Source organism: Equus przewalskii, chromosome 10 (genome assembly GCF_037783145.1).
Source record: "Equus przewalskii isolate Varuska chromosome 10, EquPr2, whole genome shotgun sequence".
NCBI classification, from domain to species: domain Eukaryota; kingdom Metazoa; phylum Chordata; class Mammalia; order Perissodactyla; family Equidae; genus Equus; species Equus przewalskii.
The window spans coordinates 18,896,648-18,919,259 of record NC_091840.1 but is presented as its reverse complement, the minus strand read 5'-3'; the positions used below and the strand labels follow the sequence as shown (position 1 = coordinate 18,919,259).

Genomic DNA, 22,612 nt, shown 5'->3' with positions numbered 1-22,612 from the left:
TCTGGTGTGGGGATAGATTACATTTTGCTTATCCGTTCATCTGTTGATGGACACCTGGGTTGTTTCTGATTATTGGCTGTTGTGAATAACGCTGCAGTGGACATTGGTGTACAAGTATCTATTCAAGTCCCTGTTTTCAGTTCTCTTGGTATATACCTGGCAGTGGAATTGCTGGGTCATAGGGTAATCTATGTTTAGCTTTTTGAGAAGCCTAAACTTTTTTTTTAACCTAAGTGCCAGGTTTCTCATTCAGTCCACTTTAGAGATATCATCCATTCTTATTTTCAGAGGTATTTGGAGCTGGCTGGTACTGGCTCATGAGAACAAATTGTTAGTGACATCATATTGGTAGCTTGAAATCAGCCACCGTAGGAGTATTTAACCCATAGAAATTGGAAAAGGGTACAAAGCAGGTTTTTTCCCAGAGTCGGTCATTGAGCATTCGCTAGCTCATCACTGCTTAATCGTCTTTTCTTCTTTCCATAAACCTGAGTTAAGTGTCATTGTGTTTCAGGCACTGTGTTGGGTTGTTGGGATGCAAAGATGAGTCAGATCCTTTCATGAAGGGTGAGCAGATATCTATGCAGCTGAGTAATAGCCAAAACCTTTTTTTGTTTCACATTTTAGGTTCCTTTTCTTAGTGAGGTCAAGATTACAGATGCAGTGTCTAGATGTCCCAGTGTATCATCACAGAAAAATCATGACTTACCCAAGCTAGTTTTAATCCTCTCTGGTCCCTTCAGTATGCTCTTGCTCCATGCAAACTCAGGCTGGTCAAATAACTCAAAGGCGGCTGGGTCAGGAGCAGCAATTCTGGAGACAAAAACCTGTATTATATATATGAACTCTATTATATTTCAGGATGATGTCTTCTTGAGGGCCCAGTACGGAACTGCCTTTGGTCTATTTAAAGACATTGATTCTGGAACTTCTGGCAGCCAAGATTTCCTTCCCTAACCTCTCAATATTGATGATTTTACATCTACTTTTGGTTTTCAACCACCTCTGTGATCTGGTTTCAGGTAATTGAGGGTTTTTTGAGCAAAGAAGTAAGTTACATCGTGTCCAGCCGCAGGGAAGCGAAGGCGGAGAGCAGTGGAACAAGTCACAGAGGCTGCCCCAGCCCCAGCGAGGTCAGAGTGGAAACACCATCCATGGTCGATCCAAAAGGTGGCCATGCCAGGCCTTCACAGAAGCCTGTAGATTCGGTAAGAACCTCGTGGGGTGGGAAAGGTGTGTTCTCTACACAAAGGAAGTAAGCCTCAGTGAGCCCTTTTAGGGAGTCTCTGTTTTTAGTTTCACCTGGTTTAATTTAATCTCTCATTTGAATTCAGGATCTAAAAATATTTTATCATAGCTCTGGATCTAAATACCTCAGCACCATGCTATCCCTTCAATGACATGTGTTCACTTTTTATGGGACTTCAGAGTCAGAGGTTCAGAAGCAATAGGAGGGTCCTCTGTTAACCAGAGAGAGCTCGTTGGAATTGGCCCAGGCTTATCTGCTGGAGAGTGCAGAGGCTCTTAGAGAGAGGTCTTAAAACGTTTGTAATCCTTTGACCTCGGGTGACTTCAGGGTCCAGGCTGCAGCTACCTGTGGGTGACCTGAACCTGTGTGTGGCTTTACCTTTACCTCTGAAGGGTTCTCTAGGCCCTCGTTTCTGCCACTCCTCACTTGTCACTGCTCCCAGCTTTCTGAGGGACATGACACCAAGACAGCCTCACCAGCGCCTGTGTAAACATCTGTTTGTGCACAGGTGGTCTACACAGCATACCTCATTGCTCTTCTCTTCCTGTCAGGTGCCTACGAGCCGAGGGAAGGAGCTACTGCAGAAAGCCATCAGAAACCAGGTGAGCTGAGGGACACGGGCTAGAGGGGGACATCTCTGGCACAGGGCGGGGTTTAGCCTTTTTCCTGAGGCTCTTCTGAAGTTTTAACAAATTGCACACCCTGTAAGATGTGTAGTATCGTCATTATTTCCTTCTTACTAATGAGGAAGTGGGCTCGGAGAAGTCAAGTAATTAGTCTAGAGTCACCCAGGGAGTGAGTGATAGAGCCAAGATTCGACTCCTTGATCTTTCCAACTCCAGAGCCGACCAAGAGAACCTTTGAGGAATGCTGTGGAGCATGTCTGCTTTGCACATAAGCCAAGCTTTGTAGTCTTTCACACGTAGCTCTTTGTCCTTTTTGTGAGAATCCAGGGCCATTAAAGTTAAGTGGCAGAAGGAGGAGTTAAGGTGATCTTGTGAGAGGAGTCATTAAAGTGACATCAAGATGGGTGCATTGGCGGTCATGAGGGAGCATGGTATTGCCAGACTCAGGCAGCCAAGCAAGACAGGTCTGCAGCCAGCAGTTTCCTGCTCGATGGTGGTGGTTGTCACTGGTATTTATTTTGTACTTATCGTGTGCTGAGAGCTCAGAGGCCCTCCTGACAAATGGCTCTCTTCTAAGCATGTGCTCCTTCCTGATCACAAGGTGGTCAGAGCAAAGCATGTGGGCAGATCAGCGGTCCATCCCCTCCTGATGCGGCCAGTCCATGTGGAGGACAGGTGTCTTCCTGGGGGTTGGCATAGGCTCTCCAGGTGCTGTGTTCTCTCCCCTGCCTGCTTCCCCCCAACATCCCTCCCACATGGATGACAGGACAACCTGTCCCACAGCGTTCAGGCCTTTGGAGTCTCATGCTCCTGCCTGACCCTGCCTCATCTTTCTAGGGGAGCAGCAGCAGCCTCCTGACCAATGCCCGTTCCTGGGGAGTGAGGATTCTGCATGTGGACGGTACTGTTTCTGCCCAGGACGCCTGTGGAGGGGAGAGTTGGTGACTTGGACGGGAAGTGTACACTTTTAGAGGGATCCTGGTTGTGCAAGCCAGCTGGAGCCAGATGTACTCAGTTACTGTGTTGATCCACCAAGGTGGGAGGGGGCGGAGAGCAGCAGTAACAGTAGCAGGGTGAAGCCACTGGATGGCGCTGTTTTGTTTAACTTGCACCATGGGTCTCCTCAAGTTGGTCTGAGGATCCTGTTTTACAAATAAGGACATAATCCTAATATCCATGACCAGTTATCAGGTATTTACTCTGTACTAAAAATTACCTCATCTAATCCTCACCCAAGTCCTCTGCCCCTTGTACAGATGATGAAATTGAGCCTCTGAGGGATTAAGTAAATTAGCCACAGTCTCACCAGGAATGATAATGTGGCCCACACTCCAATCTAGTTTGACCCAACTGAATTTTACGTTCTTTCTTCTCTATAGGGTTGCCTCACGCTATAACCACCTGTTTGCAGGTTGTAGTAAATTTCTACACAACAGCCGTCCTGAACCGGCTGGCAGTGACTGGCCCTCATACTCAGCTCCGTTTTGAGTCTGGGGTTTTCTCTGATCCATTGAAGGGGCCTGGTCCAGATCTAGCCCAAGATCTGCCAGGGCAATAGAGAACTGTGCACAGGAAGGTCCTGGTTTGTGATGGGGGTTGGGGGGACGGGGGGCGCTCCATCGTCACTGGAAAATCAGCTATTTCTGACTTGATCTAATTTCCTGCCTTCCTGTTTGTTAGAGAAGCTCCAGCATGTATAGACTTTGCTGGGTCTTCCACCTAAGGATATGTCTGAGTAACTTTTATGGCTTGGTCTCCCCAACAGGAGCAGCTCTTCAGCAGTGCCTTAAAGCCTTCTGTGAGCCATGAGGCAGCTCCTGTGCAGGAGTTGTGTTTGGTGCTATAAAATAGCATGAAGCTAGCCTAGGTGCTTTTCCAGGCATAGGGGACCCAGCGCTTTCTTTTATCATCAGCAGGTGCAGAGGTGAAACATAGCCAGATGGTGGCAGGCAAGGCTGGTGTGATCCAGTGGGCCAGGCCAAGTGAGAAGTTTAGTCCCCGGCCCCAGGAAGGGGCTGTGCTGGGGAAATGAGGAGCGGGTCCTTTGCCCACAGCCCTGTGTTTGCTCTACAGAAATGATGGCACATGTGCAGCAGCTGTCTCTGGATGCTTTGTGTGTGAAGAAACAAGGGCCAAAGAAGCCAGAAGTAGGTGATCCTGCTGAACTGAAGGGAAATGGATGGTTTGCAAACAGTGAGGTCTGTGACAACTTTGGTAAATCCATGACCCACCCAAGCCATATTTTCCTGGCCATCCTGGAAAAAGTAAAAGGAGTACAGCCTCTCAGCTCATCCCTGGTGTCCACAGCCTTGCATTGCCCTGTGCTACCTGCAAATCTTCTTTGGTCCATGGAGGCATTCACTGTGGCCTGGGCTGTGGACTGCCTGTGGGTAGTCCTGGCCTACATGAAACATAAATGCTCCTGGCCTGCTGGACAGGCTGCCGTTCTGGGGGTGGCTCTTGGCCTGGGAATGAGCCTGCAGATTGCATGGCTGGGGGCCGGGGGGTTGTTGTGGTTTGAAATAGCTGCCATCTTCCAAATTCTTGTTTGGCTTTTCTTTCTTTTTCTGGAGTTAGAACAGTGTGTACCACACATCAAGAGGGCCCGGGCTGATTTAAAGCCATGGTGTCTTCTCTTCACCTGGCCTGAATCTAAGGAAGGGTTAAGCCCCACAGGTCCGCCAAGGGCCTGGCACCCAAGAGCAGGACCAGCCATAGTAGCAAGCCAGGGTGGAGCGCTCGGCCTTGGCACCCCTTGCTCCTCACCCTCTGGTCATCTGGGAGTCTTTGAGTTTTCCCTGCTGCTGTTAAATAGGTTTCCATCGTTCACAATCGAAAAGGGTATACAGTGAAAGTCTTTCTCCCCTCCAACTTGTCTTCCTCAGCCACTGAGCTCCCTGCCTGAGATAAACAATGTGAACAGTTTCTCAGGTATCCTTTTAGGACTTCATGGATATATGAGCAGATATGCCAAAAATTCTTCCTTTTTATGCATATGCACAGTATTTTTACTTTGCTTTGTTCACTTAATAATCTGTTTTGGAGATACTTGGGAGTCTTGGATGAGGTCTGGGTGCAGTCTGCTCATGAGCGAGGGAATGTGGAAGGCTTCTTTGGGGTGGTATTTGCCCTGGAGGTATGGCCTGGAGAATTAAACTTCCCTGGGCCCAGAGGCACAGGCAGTCATGGATCCACTGGATCTCTCACCCTGCCCCCACCCCCCAGCTCTTTTACTGATTTTTTAATTTGTTCCATTTGGCTTTTAATGTTAGCTTTGTTTGACCTTGGCCTAAATGTTGGTTTTGACCAACAGAGCCAGGGTACACAGGACAGGGCACAGGAAAGCAACAGGCATTGTCTTCAGCCTTGTCCTGTAAGCTGACCTGGAGTGGCAGCAGTGCCTAGGAAATACAAGTTGCTGTGTAGTGAGCACCTACCCTGCGTCACATCTGTTACCTACTTTGATTTCATTTGTGTCACGTCCGATGAGCTAAGTGGGAACTCCTCACATCACAGGCAGCCCAGCTCCCATTCCCACCCGAGCCCGTCGGACTCCACAGCTCTTGCTCTTTGCTGCATCCTGCATTCCCTCCACAAAGTCAGCTGCCGTTGAGATTCTCACACAGCGCTCACCACTCATCATGTCCCTGGGGAGCTGGAGGGAGCCGTTGTGCTCGGTTCTGCTCTAGCTGAGGGCTCAGCCGACAGCGGAAAGCAAAGTGGGGCAGACTCACAGCAGCTAGGCTCACTGGGCCTGGTTCCTCGACCCCCCTGGCTCCCTCACATCCTTGACCTATTTTCCCTTTCCATTTAGGGAACACGTCCAGCGGAGTCAAGAACGCGGAAAGGTCAGTGTGGTAGCTTTTCCTCATCTAATTGCAATCCCTCCCTCCCTAAACGCTGCCCCACGACTCCCTCTGTGGCAGCATCTGCTCACTTTTCTGCGGCAGGAAGCAAGTCCAGGTTGTGTTCCTCTTCCTGTTTCCAGGGCCTGGGCTTCAGAGAGGAGCGCGGCGGTAGAGGGACCGCCACAACCAAGTCCAGAGCTGCTGGGCCAGGGCTTCTCCTTAGAGCCAAAATCCCATGTAGTCGCTCTGCCTCCTGTATCCTCTGGCTGTTCCTGGGCGTTGATTGAAGTTCAGCATCTTTTTTCGCCTGAGTCAGGAGCAGTTTGCGGTGGGCAGTTTGACAGCTGCCTACCACTTTAAGAAATGCCAAACTCCCTGAAATTGACAAACAGGCAGATTGAGGGGCCCATCTCCCGGCTCCTCTTGGACAGCAGGAGAGTTTCTTCCCCTGGATGTTTCTCCTAAAGATGCTCTTTAAGTGGCATTTATTCGTGCACAAGCAGGAGCTAAGAAAAATCACTTGGCACCTCTCATGTTTGAAATTCAAGGAAATCTGTGGGGGAATTAATTTTAATCACTGTCTCAGTTAATTAGAAAGACAAGAAATTGCCCCAAAAAAGTAATTAATGGGAACTGCTGCTGTGCAAGGAGAAAGGCTGCTTTTCACTTGGGTGCTGGCAGCGGCCTCGAACAGGTCTGGAGCCGTGAGGCGGCAGCCTCTTTGGGGATTTGGTGGCTGTTGGTTCTGCCCAGGCTTCTAGTGCCTTGGCTGCCCCTTTGACAGGACTTCGGGTCACCATGGGAAGGTGAAAGTGTTTCGTAATGCCTAAGAGATTTTGTAAACTGTGCAAATAACTGGCTAGTAGAAGATGAATCTCTGGATTAATTGACTCCAGACTTGTCTTCCCAGCACCCCATTACCCTATTTTTTCAGGAACCTTTGATATTTTTTTACCATCCTTCTGCTAAGATAGCTAGACAAACACTCTTTAATTCTTTTCCTCTCTGCTCCCCCCAGACGCCGAGGGTTCTCATGGAGAATTCTGCCTGGGATTGTTCTCAGGCCCCTTGGGATTCTGAGACACCAGGAATAAAGGTCTGAGAAGGGCGTGAGGCTATTGGCAGAACCCGACAGGGGCTAGGTTTCTCCCACCCAGCCAGGTTTCTAATGGTTGGTTGACAGCTTCCAGAACCCACACACAGGACGATCCTGTATCCTGCTGAGGGCAGGCACACCTAGGACCCCAGGCACCCTGCAGCTTCTCCTCCTATAGTGGGACTCTTTCTCCCAGGGTAGAGGCCGGAGGAAATGGGAGTGGGTGCCTCACCTCTGCCAAATGGAAAGGCGCACCTTGGCAGTGTGTGTTCCAGCTCCGAGAGGCTCTTAGGCTTTGGCTGAGCCTCTCCTCTCTGAGCATTTCCTGTGTGCGCCGCAGGCCCTGCACTGGAGCAGACGGATGGCTAATGTGTGCACTCTTCCCTTCCAGTGGCCAGACTGAAGGCTCCGTTCCTCAAAATCGAAGATGAGAGCAGGTGAGTGGGGCCTCCTCTCTCTCCCCTCATCCCCACCAGGCCCACATGGAACAGAGGTGCTTAGGGGCCCTGAGCTGATGTGGGGGATATGGAGCCCCTCAGCCCTGCACCTTCCTCCTCCCCAGAAGCCGATTTCTCCCTCTGTCATGGAGAAGTGTTACACAGACCACGAGGAGCCTCTGAAGGTGGCATTGCACAGTTGGCACTCCTCTTGGTCATGAGTCAGAGGTTAATGACCCTGTTTGTGAATTACCTCCTTTTAATGCTCTGCTTTTATGAGCTCATGCTGTCCCATCCAAGCTCATTATTGCTCCTTGTTTCCCCCAGGTGTATGCTGACACTTAATATCGAATCATTGCTGGCCCCAGTACAGTGCTAGTACAGTCATCTTGGCTGAAGTGAGGATGTTTGGGGTGGCATTGGGGCTCACTTGTCACATCACCTTGTGCTTAATGAAACCTTTCTGTTTTGGCGCATGTTATCTCATGACAGCCCTGGGTGAAAAATAGCGTGAGTCCATCCTCTTCCTAATGGAGAAACTGAGGTCAGAGAAATTAAGGGACTGGAACACAGCCACTTTGCCAGTGAATCTTAGCCCAAGGCTGGAATCCAGGTGTCCTGACTGTCCTGCCTGGCGCCCTCTCCTCTCTGCCCTGTCCGTTCACCGTTAGGGCCCCTGCTTACCTAGAGCAGGAGGGTCACGTGATGGTAACCTGATGAGCTGTTAGCCACCTGGGTGATCACTGACTCTTCAGGAGGTGCTAGATCAAAAGTCTCTGTGAATCTAGAATTCTCTCAAAAAGTTTTTTGAAAAAGAAATGGCCACATGTACCCAGCAGAGATTCCTAGGACCAGAATTGTCTGTATCCCTCAGCCTCAGGCAGGGAAGCTAAGGACCCAGCCCCGGGAGCCTGGCAAGCCTGCCCATCCTCCACATGGGCCTAGGTTCCCTTCTCAGTGCCTGCACACAGTACAGAGTTGGCTTTGGTGGCCCAAAAGTGAGTGGAAAAAATGCAGGGATGGTAATGAGGTGCTCTCTTCTCCGGTTCCAATGGGAGGGCGTACATGTCCTCAGCCCCAGCCCCTTCACAACCAGTTAAATGCAAGTAGTCATGACTCGTATGCAGCAGCTGAGACATCGCCAATGCCTCAGTATCTCACTGCACGTGGCAGGCCTAGGCAGTATCCATTCCCGGAGCGGGTACACGTCTTTGTGTGTCCCTGGCCTCACAGGCAAGAGAGGAGATGCACGTGGGGCTGAGGTTTCTTGTGACTCTTCTAATGTGCTGTCCTGAAGCAGGTGCTCTTCAAAGGCTGATAGCCTCACCAACCTCAACTTCCCAGCCTCCTAAGCAGAAATAAAACATCTTTGAGGAAGAAGAACAAGGGGGTACCACAGCCATAAAGGCGGCACCTCCTTCTCCTTAAGGGTCCAAAAAGACTCATTTGTTAATTCACTCCTGAGGCCAGGGCTCTCACTGTGCCGCCCAGGAACCCAAGGCCTGCGCTCTCCCCTGGAGCCACTGCAGTCAACTGTGAGCTGGAAGTTCCTCCAGCTGGGTTTGCCGAGCCTCCACGAATTACCAGACCCGGCTCTGAAAGTCTCTTGAACGTGAACAACTTGGGGCAAAGCACCAAAACCACTCAGTATGGGTCTGACTAGCGGGAACCTTCGCTGTGCCTCTCCTTTCCGTTCAGAACACCACCCCTAGGATGGTGCAAAGGACCAGTGCAGAGCAGAAGTGTTTCTCTTCACAGAGCAGGAAAATCACTGTTTAAACATTCTTCCTTTTAGATTCTGCTAGGCTAGAGTCCGGAAAGGTTGTTTTAGGGTCAAGGAACAAAATGGAAAGGTGATAAGAACTAAATCAGGAGTTGGGAGGCAGTGGCTTCTGGGCTGGTCACGGCCGCTTTACTAGTCGTGAGCCCCTGGGAAAGTCACAGAACCTTTTGGGCTTCATTTCCTCTTCTATAAAATGGGACACCACCACTCGTTCCACTCAGCTCAGAGGGTGATAATAGGATTCAGATGAAGCAGTGAGTGTAAACGGGCTTGAAAAGTAGACAGGGAGAGCATACATAGTCACTTAACCTAGAAAGGCTGATGGGAGTTTGGTTTGAGAACTTAAAAGGTGTGCAGGTGAGAATCTATTTTATCAGGATTGGAATTCTAGGGCGCTGGGCCGGCCCCCCTTCTCATCTTGTCCCTTCCCCACTGGAGTCAAAGTGGAAGTTTTCTGTGTTTCAGGAAGTTTCGTCCTTTCCACCATCAGTTTAAATCCTTTCCTGAAATTTCTTTTCTGGGACCCAAAGATGCAAGTCCGTTTGAGGCCCCGACGACCCTGGGCAGCTCACACCGTACCAGGTGGGTCTTTCTGGTTCCTGAGTACCAAGGGCTGGTTACAGGCCAAAGTCCTTCCCCTCGGAGGCCTGCTGCTCAGATTTGGGAATGGCCATGTGTTAGCTCCTTAGGCAAAGTCTATTCTGGGAACTTAGCCCAGAGAAGAGAGGCATTAGGAGTGCTTCTCCGTATTATTTGGTATTCTCCATCCCTACTGAAGAGTTTGGCTTGTGTCCAGAGGGCAATAGGCTGGTTTCTGAAACTTCAGAGTCCCCGGGGGGGGGGGGGGGGGCATTAAAAATGCAGGTTCCTGGGCTCCACACCCACAGAATCACAGTCTCTGATGATGGAGCCCCAAAAGCTACATTCTCACGAGTTCCCTGGGTAATTTCGATGCACATCAAAGTTTGAGGCCTTTTGAGCTAAATGTGAGGAACAATAAGGGGCAGGGCATCTGGGGGACCCGAAGCGGCTTGTAGGCTTGTTGTTATTCCTGTTGTGCAGATGTGTAAGAATTTGGACTGTCGCTGACCGAAGTGCAGAAGGAACAAGGCTCGGTTGACGGTCTAGGTGCCTTCTCAGACCCTTTCTAGCTTCTGGGCCACAGGCTTAGTTCACAGACCAGGAGAATGGGGCAGCCTGAGAGTTCCATGGCCAAGGAGTGCCTCTGGGTTCTACCAGTAGATAAAGGCCGTGGGGTCAGGAAATCATGCAAATGGGAGGAAAACCAGAAGGGAATGTGGCAGTAGATGGAGAGAGGAGGAAGGCGAGAATGAGCTAAGCTGAAGTCCAGGTGACCTTCATCCTTTCCCAGAAGGTGCAAGGGATACCAGAGAGCGCCGGCCAGGAGGCAGCCCGAGCTTGGGGCAGGGAGCTGCGGCGAGGCCTGGGATGGCCTTGGGGTCGCTGAGGAGCTGGGAGGTTGTAAAGGGAAGAAGATGAAGAAGCGACGAAGCTTTAGTGTTACATAGAGAGGGGGTTAGGGGGCTGGCCCTGTGGCTGAGTGGTTAAAGTTCTGTGCATTCCACTTCAGCAGCCCGGGTTCATGGGTTCAGATCCTGAGCACAGACCTGCTCCACTTGTCAGCTATGCTGTGGAGACATCCCATATACAAAATAGAAGAAGATTGGTGCAGATGTTAGCTTAAGGCTAATCTTCCTCAAGCAAAAAGAAAAAAAGAGGATTGGCAATGGACATTAGCTCAGGGCAAATCTTCCTCACCGAAAAAAAAGAGAGAGAGAAGGGGTTGGCCCAGGGAGGGTTCTGGGGGGGAAAGGGGTGTATGTGTAGAAAATCTGTGAGAGGAAATGTTTAAAGTTTTTTAATTTAAAAATTATTATATGTTGGTTCAAAATTCAAGAGTTACAAAGCGGAGGCCAACCCAATGGCACAGCAGTTATTTTCACACGTTCTGCTTTGGTGGTCCAGGGTTCGCCAGTTCAGATCCCAGGTGCAGACATGGCACCGCTTGGCAAGCCATGCTGTGGTAGGTGTCCCACATATAAAGTAGGGGAAGATGGGCACGGATGTTAGCTCAGGGCCAGTCTTCCTCAGCAAAAAGAGGAGGATTGGCAGCAGATGTTAGCTCAGGGCTAATCTTCCTCAAAAAAAAAAGAGTTACAAAGGGTTTAAAGTGAAAAATCTGTATTCCACACCCATCCCCCAGTCTCCAGTCATGGATCTCTCCAGAGATCTGCTTGCACAGAAGTACGTCGTGTCTCCTTGGTTCTCTCTTCTTACATAAAGAGGAGCATAATATTCACTGTACTGGATCTTGCTATTTCCCCTTAATATGTCTTAGATCAATTAATGATTAGTACCTGAAGAGCATCCTCGTTCCCTTGTATGGCTGCAGGGTATTCCGTTGTATGGATTTACTGTGGTTTACTTAACCAGCTCTGGGTGATGGATGCTTAGATTATTTCCAGGCTTTTGCTGTTATAAACAGTGCTGCAGTGAATAGTCTGGTTCAGAGTACGTTTATGATTGTTCAAGTATATTTGCAGAATAAATTCCTCAAAGTGGAAATGCTGGGTGAAAGGGTGCCTGCATTTCTAATTTTGATAAATGCAGCCAAATTGCTTTTCATGGAGGAGATGCCAGAGTGTGCTCTCACCGCCCTGGACCAGAGCCTGTTCCCCAGACCCTTGGCTGATCCTGTGAGCTCTCAGCTTTGTTGACCTCCCCCAGTCTGATAGATTAAAACTGAACCTCGGTGTGATTACAATTTTCATTTCTTCTCATTCTCAATGAGGTGAAGTCTGTTTTCATATGTTTGGTCATTTGAATCTCTTTTTGTGGGAACCTTCCTCATGTCGTTTGCCCATTTTTCTATCCAGTTGTTGATCACTTTCTTATTGATCTGTGAGGAGCCCTTCAGGTTTGAGGAGAATGAACTTCTGTGCATGTTCTTCGTTATAAGTAGCTCCCCCCACTTTGCTGTTTGTCTTTTAACTTTGCTTATGTTTTCTGCCAGGCACACATTTTAAAAAATTGCATGTACTTGAATTTATCAGCTTTTCTTTTTTCTGTTTTGTGGGTTTTGTGTCATACTTAGAAGTCCTTACACAGGACTATTTGGGACATGTTGAGCTTGCTCGGACGGTTAAATAGCAGTGCCCTGCAGGCCATTAGAAATACAAGACTTAGGGGACCGGCCCTGTGGCTGAGTGGTTAAGTTCGCGTGCTCTGCTTTGGCAGCCCAGGGTTTCACCAGTTCGGATCCTGGGCACAGACATGGCACTGCTCGTCAAGCCATGCTGAGGTGGCATCCCACATTCAACAACTGGAAGGACCCACAACTAAAAACACACAACTATGTACCAGGGGGCTTTTGGGAGAAAAAGGAAAAATAAAATCTTTAAAAAAGAAAAAAGAAGGAAATACAGGACTGAGTGCCAGCTGTGTAGTGCTGTGGCTAAGTTCACTGTCTCCACTTCAGTGGCCCAGGTTCAGGTTCACAGGTTCAGATCCCAGGCAAGGACCTACACCACTCGACAGCCATGCTGTGGTGGTGACCCACATATAAAGTAGAGGAAGATTGGAACAGATGTTAGCTCAGGGCTAGTCTTCCTCAAACAAAAAGAGAAGGATTGGCAATGGATATTAGCTCAGGGCAAGTCTTCTTCAACAACAACAACAAAAATACAGGACTGAAATTCAGAGGAGAAGTCAGGTTTCAGAAGATTTGCAAGTCCTCGGTGAAGGTGTACAAGGCACAGGTCAGCGTGAGGGAGGAGACAGACTGAACCAGGGTGAGGGGACATTCAAGGTGGAAGAGATCGAGGACAGCACAGTTCCCTTGCTGCCATTGAGGCCTTTCCCCTCTCCTCTTGCAGGGCAAGTGAACGTGGGTTTGAGTGTGAGCACAGAACTGGAATTGTCCTATGAGGGATTCTTGCTGCCGCCATCACCTGTCCTCCCCTGTGGTTTGAGTTGAGTGGGTGGGAAAAGGACAGCTAGGAGAGGCGGCCCACAGGGAGGTCTCATCTTCCTTGTTGCCTCTCCTGCATCCTTGGACAAATGGTGCCAAGTGGAGGCAGGCCTGCTTATGCCAGCCCAGCTCCAGGGCCGTTTTGGTCCATCCCCTCACTGGCCTGGGCTCCAGGCCCTGGAGCAGCAGTTGCCCCTTGAAGGCCCCAGCGGTGACCACTTTCCCACACCTGTGCCATCCCCAGAGAACCCAAGGAACGAGAGCCAAGTCCACGGTCAGCTGCCCGCATGGCTCCGGGGAGGAAGAGAGGCTACTGCGAGTGCTGCCGAGAGGCTTTTGAGGAGCTCCGTGGGGTGAGCCTTCCCCGCTAAGCCGCTGCTCCCTGACTGTTCTGAGAGCACCTTTCCCACCAGTCTCCACCCTGCTGTGGCTGGGCGGTCTGCTCGCGTCCCTCCTCGGCCTTGTCTAATCCTTGTGCCTGCTTTCCCCTGGGCAGCATCTGCAGAGCACCCAGCACCAGGGCTTTGCCCTGGAAGCCCATCCGTATGCAGAAGTTGATCGGATCATCGCCCGGCTCAGCCACAGCTTTGCGGACATCCCCTTCCAGGCCAGCCTCCCTAGGTGAGCGCCGTGCGGCCTGCCATGGGTCAGGGGCACCACTGCCTTCTCACCCTCCCGCTGCCACCCTCTCTAGGGGAAAGGAGCCCTCAGGTTGGCGACAGCAGGGACCAGCCTGTGGCATTCTTCTCTTTCCTCACCTTTTTTCCCCACCATTCTCTGTCCTGTTCGTTTTAGAGGTGGGGCAGTGGGGAGACCTCCATTTGTAGCTTCAGCCAGTTGGGACTTAGCCCAGACCAGAGCGTAGCTCCCTTCCCAATGCACCAGCACTGCCGGTTGTGGGGACGGGGGAGCAGTTCAGCAGTTGCTGCTTCTGGCATATGTCCGGTCACATGCCTGTCTGGTCTTCTAGAAATGGGGAATGGGATTCCTGGGTCCATCCCAGGTGAGTGAAGAGCAAAGTCTTTCTGCCTTTCTAGAAGTTGCCCCCAGAAAGAAGGATTTCAGGGGATTCGGTGGAATTCCAGGGCCCCCTGAGCCCAGCTCTCCCCTGCTGCCCACCAAGGAGCTGTGGCTTCCCCTCTCACCCTGAGTCTCCACCTTGGGGCTCCCTCCAGCTCAGCTCACACAGCCAGGTTCTGTGCTGCTTTCTCCAGCCACCAAAGGGCACAGCCTCCTCTGTGGAGTTATTAAAAGCAACAGTCTCTAACCTGTGCCTCTGGCCAGCCCCAACCACAGGCCGCAGAGCCAAGAGAGGTGCACACAGGGCTGGCCGCTACTGCAGGGTCAGACCCACAGAGCAGGCCTTTCACAGCGCCCCAGCATGGGCAGCTCTCTTCAGCACACAAAGACCCAGAAGGGTAGCACCATGTGTGTCCCCCGACCCTGCCCTCAGCCCCAACCTGGGAGGATCCCACCTTGCCACCTCCTGTGGAGCTGAGCCCTGTGGCCTACTGGGTGTTTCTGTCCCCACAGGCAGCCAGGCTCCCCGGCTTCAGATTGTGACCTTCTATGTCCTGAGACTCTGCCTCCCAGCCAGCCCTCCCATCCCAGGGCAGCATCTCCCAGGATGAGGGAAGAAGACAACCACCAGGTCCCAGGCGCCCAAGAGCAGGATGGGAAGATGGGTGACATGAAGGCACCAGCTGAACCTGTGGAGGCTGGCGAGATACCCCGACCAGTAGCAAGCTGCCAGGAGCTGGAGGAGTTGGCTGATGTCATTGTGGACCCCCCAGGGACACCAGTGTCCAGGAGCCCTGCTTCCCAGTGCCTCCTTTCCAGCTCTGGCTTTGCAGCCCTCTCCTCTGGCCCAGACCTGGCACTTGTTGGCCACAAGCGAAAGGTTCAGTTCCCCAGCAGCAATACCGAGAAGAGGCCAGGAGTGTCCTGGCCACAGGGCTCATTCTTTGACCCAAGAGCCCCCAGCCCCTGTGGCACCAGGACAACTGGTGGCAGGCACCTCCTGTCCCTCGCCCTTCCAGGCCATGAGCCCAGCCCTCCGGCCTCCCTCCTGCCCTTGTGCCACCCACAGACCTGCCTCTCCCTCCCAGATGCCTTCTCCTGGCCACTGACAGACAGGCCAGCTGAGTTCTGGGCTACACAGTCTCCCTGGCCTGGGGGAGGCTGGCCCCCAGGATCTGAGGATTCAGAGTGTGCAGCCCTTGGCCGTGTCCCCCAGCAGGCTGACCAGCTCCCCAGCTGCCCTGCAGCTCCAGGCCAGCTGTCAGCCCACCTGCACTCAGCTGTGGGCACACAGCCCCCAGGAGGACCTGCAGAGAGCCAATCTACCTCTCTTTCCCCACCCTCTGCCAGCCAGTGTGGAAACCAGCTGCTCCCAATGGTTCTGGATCCCCCAACCTCTCCCAATCCCCTGCCTTCCTGTTTCCCAGCCCCAGCCCAGTGGCAGCAGCAAACTCCTCCTGTGAGTCCCTCGGGCACACAGCTGTGGGGCCAGACAGCTCCCAACTCCAGGGCCAGATGCAGAGATATCAGTTATACCTCTGCTGAGTGCTGCATACCCAGCCAGGGCTGACACAAGGAGGAGCAGTGCCCCAGGGCTCCCCAAAAGAGCCAGAAGGAGCCCTGGGCCTGGCCTTTGAAGTCCAAGTGAACAGCTCTTTGTGGCCGAGCCCTGTGGGATCGAAAGAGCCCGTCCTCTCACCTGCCAGTCTTTGGGTAGGACCAGGAGCGTCTGGGCTGGGGGCTGCCCTCTCCTACCCCGGCCTCCAGCCGTGTCCTTGACCAGCAGCAGTCTGGTCCAGTGATGGGCCTGTCCAGCCATGGCCAGCTGCCCACGCCAGGAGGCCAAGGCAAGGTTGGCATAGGGAGGGACCACAGAGGAGCTGGAGCAGCAGGAGCCCTGGCCTGGCTTCCTGTCCCTCTGCAGGCACTTGCCTCTTTGCAGAGCCAAGAGGGTGAGCTGTTGGTGCTCCCCTCCCCCACCCCCAGCCTCCTTTCCCACAAGCATGTGGTTCTTCTGCTTTCCGAAGTGCCTGTGTTTGTGTCCCCTCCCCCAGCCCCCCACGCTCGTGCACAAGATCCTCAGGAACATATGAAGCAGAGGAGGGGCTCGGCTGCAGCTCTTACCGAGCTCCCTCCCCAGCACTTAGTGGGGGCCCAGTGCTGACCTTTCCCCTGAGCCTGGCATGTGGCCAGAGCCCCCTCTGGGGACCCTTCTCACCTCTTCCCTTCTCAGCCCTGGCTGCCCACCCTGAGTTCTGCTGTTCCAGGGTCACCGGTTCACCTGCCAACTTCTGCATCACCCTCTTCCCTCCCACCCTCCTTCCCCAAGGACCTCCCCCCATTTCTTTGAGCCAAGCCATTAATCTGGAGCCAGAGATGGGTTTGCTATTGATTCTTTCGCTACTTTTTTTTTATTATTACATTTTGACTGTGGTTCTTCTCACCCTTCTCTGTCTCTCTGTGTTTGTCTCTTTAAATGTTGAAGCTATCAGAAGCCTGATGCTATTCCCGGTCTCATTTTGGAGGAAGAAAGGGGGGCCTAGCTGCGGGTGAGGACCGGAGTTGTTAGTTTGGAAATAGAGCAACTGTGTGCACAACCCTCATAGAGGTCATGATTGGCCTTTTTATGCCATTCCTGTTAAATTTCACAATTAATCTTGGTTCGGGAACTGTAAATACATTTGTTAACAAATAGCAAAGAGATGGGGCTGGAGTCAGTGTGTGAGGCCCTGATCTGCCCGAGGCAGGGCTGAGGGCCCAGAGAGATGGACAGAATAACTGCAGAGCAGGCGGGAGCCTCCTGCAGGTGGACAGCATTGTGAGTGCCACCACCCTCTGGCTCGCCTAGCCCCTCAGGGCTGAGGGGAGGTCGGGCAGCCGTCGTCCAGTCCTCGGGTCACTCACTTGTCTCTGAACCCTCGCCACCCACTCAAGGACACTGCTTTGCCCTAATGAGCGTTCCTGCTAGGGGCCCTCCTTCTTCCTGGGAGCCCAGACAACAGCTTCCTTCCGGGCCCTGGTGGCTGCATCGTTTTCATTTTGAGACACATGGGGATGCCTCGTCCTCCACTGCCTTTCCCATGATGCTGCCACTCCGGCGAGGCGGTCCCCCCCCACACCCTCCTCAGCCCTCCTCCCGATGTCCTCACGTGCTGTTCACTCCAAGACCGCTGCGCAATCACCCTCTGCCCAGGACTTCACATCCCACTGTGTGACCTTCCCCTCCCATCTCAACAGTTGTGACCTTGGACATCACATCTCAGCCAGATCAAGTCCCAAGACTACCTCTCCTCACTGCCATGTCTCTGTTCTGGCCTGCAGAATATAAATTCAGAGGGAAACGCACAACACCTGAAACCTGAGCCAGGCCGGGTGGGTGCTGCTTGACATAAGTTAGGCCCCTCGGTGGCTCCTTGACATGGGGACTATTCAAACCCCCTTCCACTCCCTCCCTCCCAGCAAGGACTTTGACTTAGACTTGGTGGGCATGGCCCCATGCTGCTCTCAGTCCCCCTTCAACATCTGACTCTCAAAGGAAGCAGTGTCCCTCCTCCCCGAGTCACACTGTCCCTGTGCCCTCCAGCCCACCCCCGCCAGCCTTGTCAATGTCTTTGGATTCACCAGCTCCCCTTCCCTCTGCCCAGGCTCCATGCTGGAAAACACTTGCATTGATTCAGCAGCCTGAAGAAGGCCCCCTCCTGCTCTCTGGCTGCTTCCTGTGGTCTACAGCCACTGCCTCCATGTCTGCACCGCCCTTCCCTTCCAAACCTCCGCGGAGGCTCTGCCTGAGGCACTCCACTGGGATTGTCCCTTCCAGGGTCACCAGATAACCTGATAATTACCCAAGTCAGGTTCTCTTTGTCCTTTTCCACCTTCTTGAAACCTGGCTCCCCACTCCCAGTGCCCCACTTTAACCTCGTTCCCCCTCTCAGCCCCTGCCCTTTCTCTGCCATGTCCACTCCTTCAGCTCCCAGTGCCCCAGTGAGCCCTCTGGCCCTCACTGCCTCCCCAGACGCAGGCCTGGGACCTTTTTTCTTCTCGGTAGGTGTGGCCTGAATTGGTAGCCCTGCCCCTGACTCCTGTCTGTGTTCCAGTCTGCACCTGGGCTCGGGGGGGGGGGGGGGGGGGGGGGGGGGGGGGCGGGGGGGGGGGAGGCAGCGATCTAGCCGCCACTAACTCGCAGGGGGACTGGGTGAGTCCCCTCACTACCCTGGGCTTCAGTTTCCTCATCTTTAAGTGAGGAGCTTGGATGAGATGATTTCAAGGGTCCTTCCTTCCGATAATAAAATACCATGACCTCCAATAAATCCCTTGTATCTCTCCCGTGCTGCTACTTCCGCAGACCGACTTACCACCACCTTGTTCCTGGTCCGAGGCCGGCTGCCCCTTCCTGCTTCGTCGTATATCCCTCCTGCGTCTTCTAACGCCTGCCGCTCCAGCCAGTCTCAGGTCCTCCAATTCACCACCCTGCTGACTGTCCTCCCCACCACCTCCTTCCCCAGACCTTGTCCAGCCAGACTGAGCCACTCGTCTGGCCACCGTGGGCAGTCCGGCCCTGGCATCTTACTTAGCTCCTGGTCCCTGACCTGGAATACCCCTCGATGACAGCAAGAAGGCCCCACTCTTCAAGGCACAGGTTTCATATTCTCCATGAACCCTGAGGTGTAAACCGTCAGACCACACAGTCCTGAATTCAAATCGGGGTCCTGCCACTTTGTGACCTTTGGCAAACTCAGTTTTCTTAATCTGAAAAATGGAGACTATTATTATTGGTTGCCACCTCACTAGGAAGTCGCAAGAATCACACGTTTGTGAGGTGCTTGGCACATTGTAAACACCCAGCAAAGTAACTTATTACCGCACACATGCAAATTCCCCCCCCAGGCCTCCCTCCAAGGCGCTTCACTAGAGCTTATTTTTACTGATCTCCCACCTTGTGGTGGCTCAGACCCACATCCCCATCTCCAGTGTACATTTGTGGGTCAAGCTGCTAAGGGGCTCCGTGAGACGCCCTGCTCCTGGGCGCCCCCTCCCTCCCCCAGCACATTGGGCTTTTGGGGCATGACTACATTGTGTGCTGGGAACCTCTCAAAGGATGGGGGTCTCGGGGATTCTGACACCCCAGGCACCTCCAACTCCTCCCTGAGGCGAGGCCTCTGAGCTTCAGAGCTTAAAGGAGAGTACGGCTCACAAGTGAGAGGGAGGAGCATGAGGCTTCCTTTGGGGAGAGATTCTGATAAGGAGTGGTCCTCTCCTGATGGAAAGGACGGGGTACTGGTGGCGGGGGCGGATCTGGGAGGAAGCAGAATGAACTTCCTGTCTCAATGCTGTGGGCATTTTCCCTGGTTCTCCTGTCCCCCAGCATCATGTTACCAGGTACAGCCTCCCCAGGTGCTGGGGAGACAGGGCCCCGAGGCCCCCAAGCCATAAAGGAGTCTATGGGTCCTGGAGAAGGGCCAGGAAGCTGGTTTCCTCCTCGGCACCGTAAGGACAACATGGACAGTGCGAGCCCAGGTTGAGTGAGCCCTCTGCACCAGGTGCTGCTCTGAGCTCTTGAGGTTGTCCACTCATTTATCCCCTGCAGCGCTGTGAGGGAGGGCTTTTCTAGCCCTGACTTCACAGATGGGGAAACTGAGGCTCAGAGAGGTTGGGGGACCTGCTCAAGGTCACAGAGCCATTAACTAGGGTTAGACCCCAGCTGGTTGCTTGAGTCCTGAGTCCTGCTCTTCTTACCGACCACACCCCCCTGCCCCCTTGCGTGGCGTGCTCTCTGCTGCAGGCCTCGGAGACCGGGCGTGGGGCCTGGACAGCCTCTGTTGGCAGGAATCACTGCCCACCACACAAGCCCAGGGCCGGGCCAGCCGCCACCCCTCCCTTACCTGCAGCTGCTGGACCTGGGCCTTGGCCCCACATCAGCCCAGCTTGGCCCCTGTGCAGGAAAATTTGAGGAAGGAATTGGCTGAAAGGCAAGAAGAGCTGCAAGGGGAAGGAGGCCTCAGCCTCCTGGTGGTGGGGGCTCTGAGGGAGGGCTGGGGCGGGGGACCAGAGCCTAACAGCTCCCTCAGCAGGATGACCCTGAGGGTGGCCTCAAGACTGCGGGAGGAGTGGCACCAGCCTCTGATTTCCAGAGTCCCCAAGGCCTCCTCCTGGGGGAAACAAGAGATTGGCAGGAGTGACCAAACGGGCCGCCATAGCTGTGGGGTTGGGCTGAGATTCCCCAGGAGCCTCCTGTTTGATGCGGGAGTCAGGTCCTGCCCCCAGGAACCCCAATCTAAGGAGAAAACCATCCTTGCTATCAGGGGCTAGGTCTGATGGGGGCGACAATGTCTACTCTTGTGAAGTCCCAGTCTGTGGGGAGAGACAGCTGCTGCCCTCGGGGAGCCCCCAGTTTGAGGAAAGGCTGTCTCTACAGCCCCTAACCTCAGGAAGGAAGGCGGCCGAGGGAACTGAAGCCAGCTTCCTGCCTGGGAGAGGCGTGGAGCTTGTAGCAGAGCTCACACACACGGGGACAAGATGGAGGAAGGGGGCCTCGGACTGGGGAGTAGGGTGTGGTCAAGGGAGAGCCAAGGTGTCCAGCTGGGCCCACTCTGAGCTGGGGAACCCAGGAAGATAAGGGGCTGCTGGGGGCCGTGGGGCCATGTGATTGAGCCTCCACTGGAGCTGGCCCAGAATGCCACCAGAGAGGAGTCACTCTGGGGGCCAGCAAGGGTTCCCCAACAGGAAACCCAAGGAACCAGGGCCACAGAAGTGGTAGGAACGTGCCTCAGCCAAGGAGGCCCCGAGCCCCAGGGCCTCCACTGTGAAATGATGAACTCCTCCTATCCTTTTGGGAGGCGCACCAGATCAGGGCTCACTGACAGGGCCCTGCGACATGTGTGGGTGGGGCAGGATGGATTCACCCTGGTGGTGACAGGTGTGCCAAACGGGGGCATGGAGGGTGGGATAGATGGACCAGATGGACCAGTCCCCTCCAGGCCCCAGATAGAAGGCAGAGGTGGAGATAGGGGTGGCCAGACACAAGTGGGACCCTAGAGTATGGGATGCACCTCTAACTGACCAGCTGTGGGAGACTTTGGGACGCTCACATAACCTCTCAGAGCCTCAGTTTCACCGTCTGTAGACTGAAGAGCACAATCTCTCCCTCCTGGGTAATTGTGGGTTTCTAGGGACTATCACATAGTAGGTCCTAATTCCCCAGGGCCCCCTCTCCCCTACACCATGGAGGAGGTTTCCAAGAAGACTCCAGAGTCAGGGAACAATGGGCTCCGCCTTGCTGAGCATCTGGGTCCAGAGTGGCAGGTGACTGAAGTGGGGGGAAGTTGGGGAGGGGAGCCACCCCGTTCCCAGCATTGATGTCAGCTTCTCGGGAAATCACCTTTTCTCTTTTCCTGGGCCTAAAATAGAGATGGGGGGTGGGGGTTGTCACAAGCCAGAGGCAGCTCCCCCATCCCTGGCAGAGGCCCTGGTTTCCTGGGGAAGCAGAGGACCCAGGAAGGGTTTCCCTGCCTCCACTCCTGCTCCTCGGTGACCTGTGCACTCCCGGTGTGGTGCAAGGATGCTGTGACCTTGGGCACAAAGTCAGGACAAGGCCTCACCAGCGGCACCCGAGCCCAACATGCTCTCCCCCATCTCAGGTCTCTTCTGGTTCTTGGGATCCCTAGCAGAAGTCAGAGATCTCAGCCCCTATTATGGGGACGCATCTTGCCCAGGAACCCAGGGCAAGAGCTGGGCTGGAGGGCACGACAGAGGAGGTTGTTTGGGAGGCCAGGCGATTTGCAGACAGGGCAACCTAGTCTGACTGGAGAGGGGAAGCTGGGGGGCTCCAGAGGTATCTTCTGCTCCTCCAAGATTTGGGCTGGCATGAGAGAGGCGGAAATAGGGCATGCTAACGGCATGCAAATGACCTGGCTAGTTTGCATGCTATTTAGGGACAAGGACTGGGGTGCCCTGTGTGAGGGACTCAGCCCAGAGAGGGCACGCCAAACCCTCCTGGTGGCTTGGGTGACGGCAATCCTTGAAGCCCTCCTGGGGGCAGGGGCATCTTTGGCCCAGAGAAGAAGGAGCCTGCAGGATGGAAAGGAGTCTGGACCGAGGCTGTGGGAGGACTCCGCAGTGACCTGCTCCGCCACGGGTGGGCGAGACACCCTACAGGCGCGGAGCCAAACAGGACTCTCGGGCCCTCGGTTCCGTCCCCCGCCCCCCAGCCTGCCTAGCTCCCACAGCCTTCGACCCGGGCGCTCGGGGCTGAGTCTGGGCAGCCCCCTCCTGCACACACGCCGGAGGGGCGAACCCGGCCGGGCAGCCACGCCCCCGCACCTCGATCGCGCGGGTCCCCAGACGGGCCATCACCGGGTCAGAGCCCGGGGGTCCCTCTGTACCCCGCCTCCCTCCCCCTACAAACCGATGGGTCCTCGGAGCTGCCCACGTCAAGGGTGGCCGAGGAGGGGGCCGCGAGATGGGGACAGGGTGTGCCCGCCCTGCACCTGCTGAGGGGGCCGAGGCGGTGCGGGAAGGCGGGCCCCGGGGCGGCGCCTCTTTTGTCCTCCCGTCGCGGCGGCCCCG

General features: G+C 54.0%; 1 protein-coding gene across 13 annotated transcripts in view; it reads left to right on the top strand.

Moving 5' to 3' along the window:
* The window catches only part of DBF4B (DBF4B-CDC7 kinase regulatory subunit), a 31,463-nt gene extending 14,714 nt beyond the window's left edge, over positions 1–16,749 (top strand). For 7 of the 13 annotated variants that reach the window (XM_070561800.1, XM_070561794.1, XM_070561802.1 and 4 more), the window contains 10 exons: positions 1,023–1,208; positions 1,801–1,851; positions 2,713–2,776; positions 3,949–4,022; positions 5,690–5,723; positions 7,211–7,256; positions 9,505–9,621; positions 13,275–13,383; positions 13,527–13,651; positions 14,564–16,749. In XM_070561800.1, the coding sequence (XP_070417901.1) occupies positions 1,023–1,208; positions 1,801–1,851; positions 2,713–2,776; positions 3,949–4,022; positions 5,690–5,723; positions 7,211–7,256; positions 9,505–9,621; positions 13,275–13,383; positions 13,527–13,651; positions 14,564–15,620 (1,863 nt within the window). In that variant the 3' untranslated portion in view covers positions 15,621–16,749. Of the gene's footprint in view, positions 1–1,022; positions 1,209–1,800; positions 1,852–2,712; positions 2,777–3,948; positions 4,074–5,689; positions 5,724–7,210; positions 7,257–9,504; positions 9,622–13,274; positions 13,384–13,526; positions 13,652–14,563 lie in introns of all 13 variants that reach the window. The other 6 variants (XM_070561797.1, XM_070561791.1, XM_070561799.1 and 3 more) reach the window with 1 other exon arrangement.
* Positions 16,750–22,612: the final 5,863 nt, after the last annotated feature.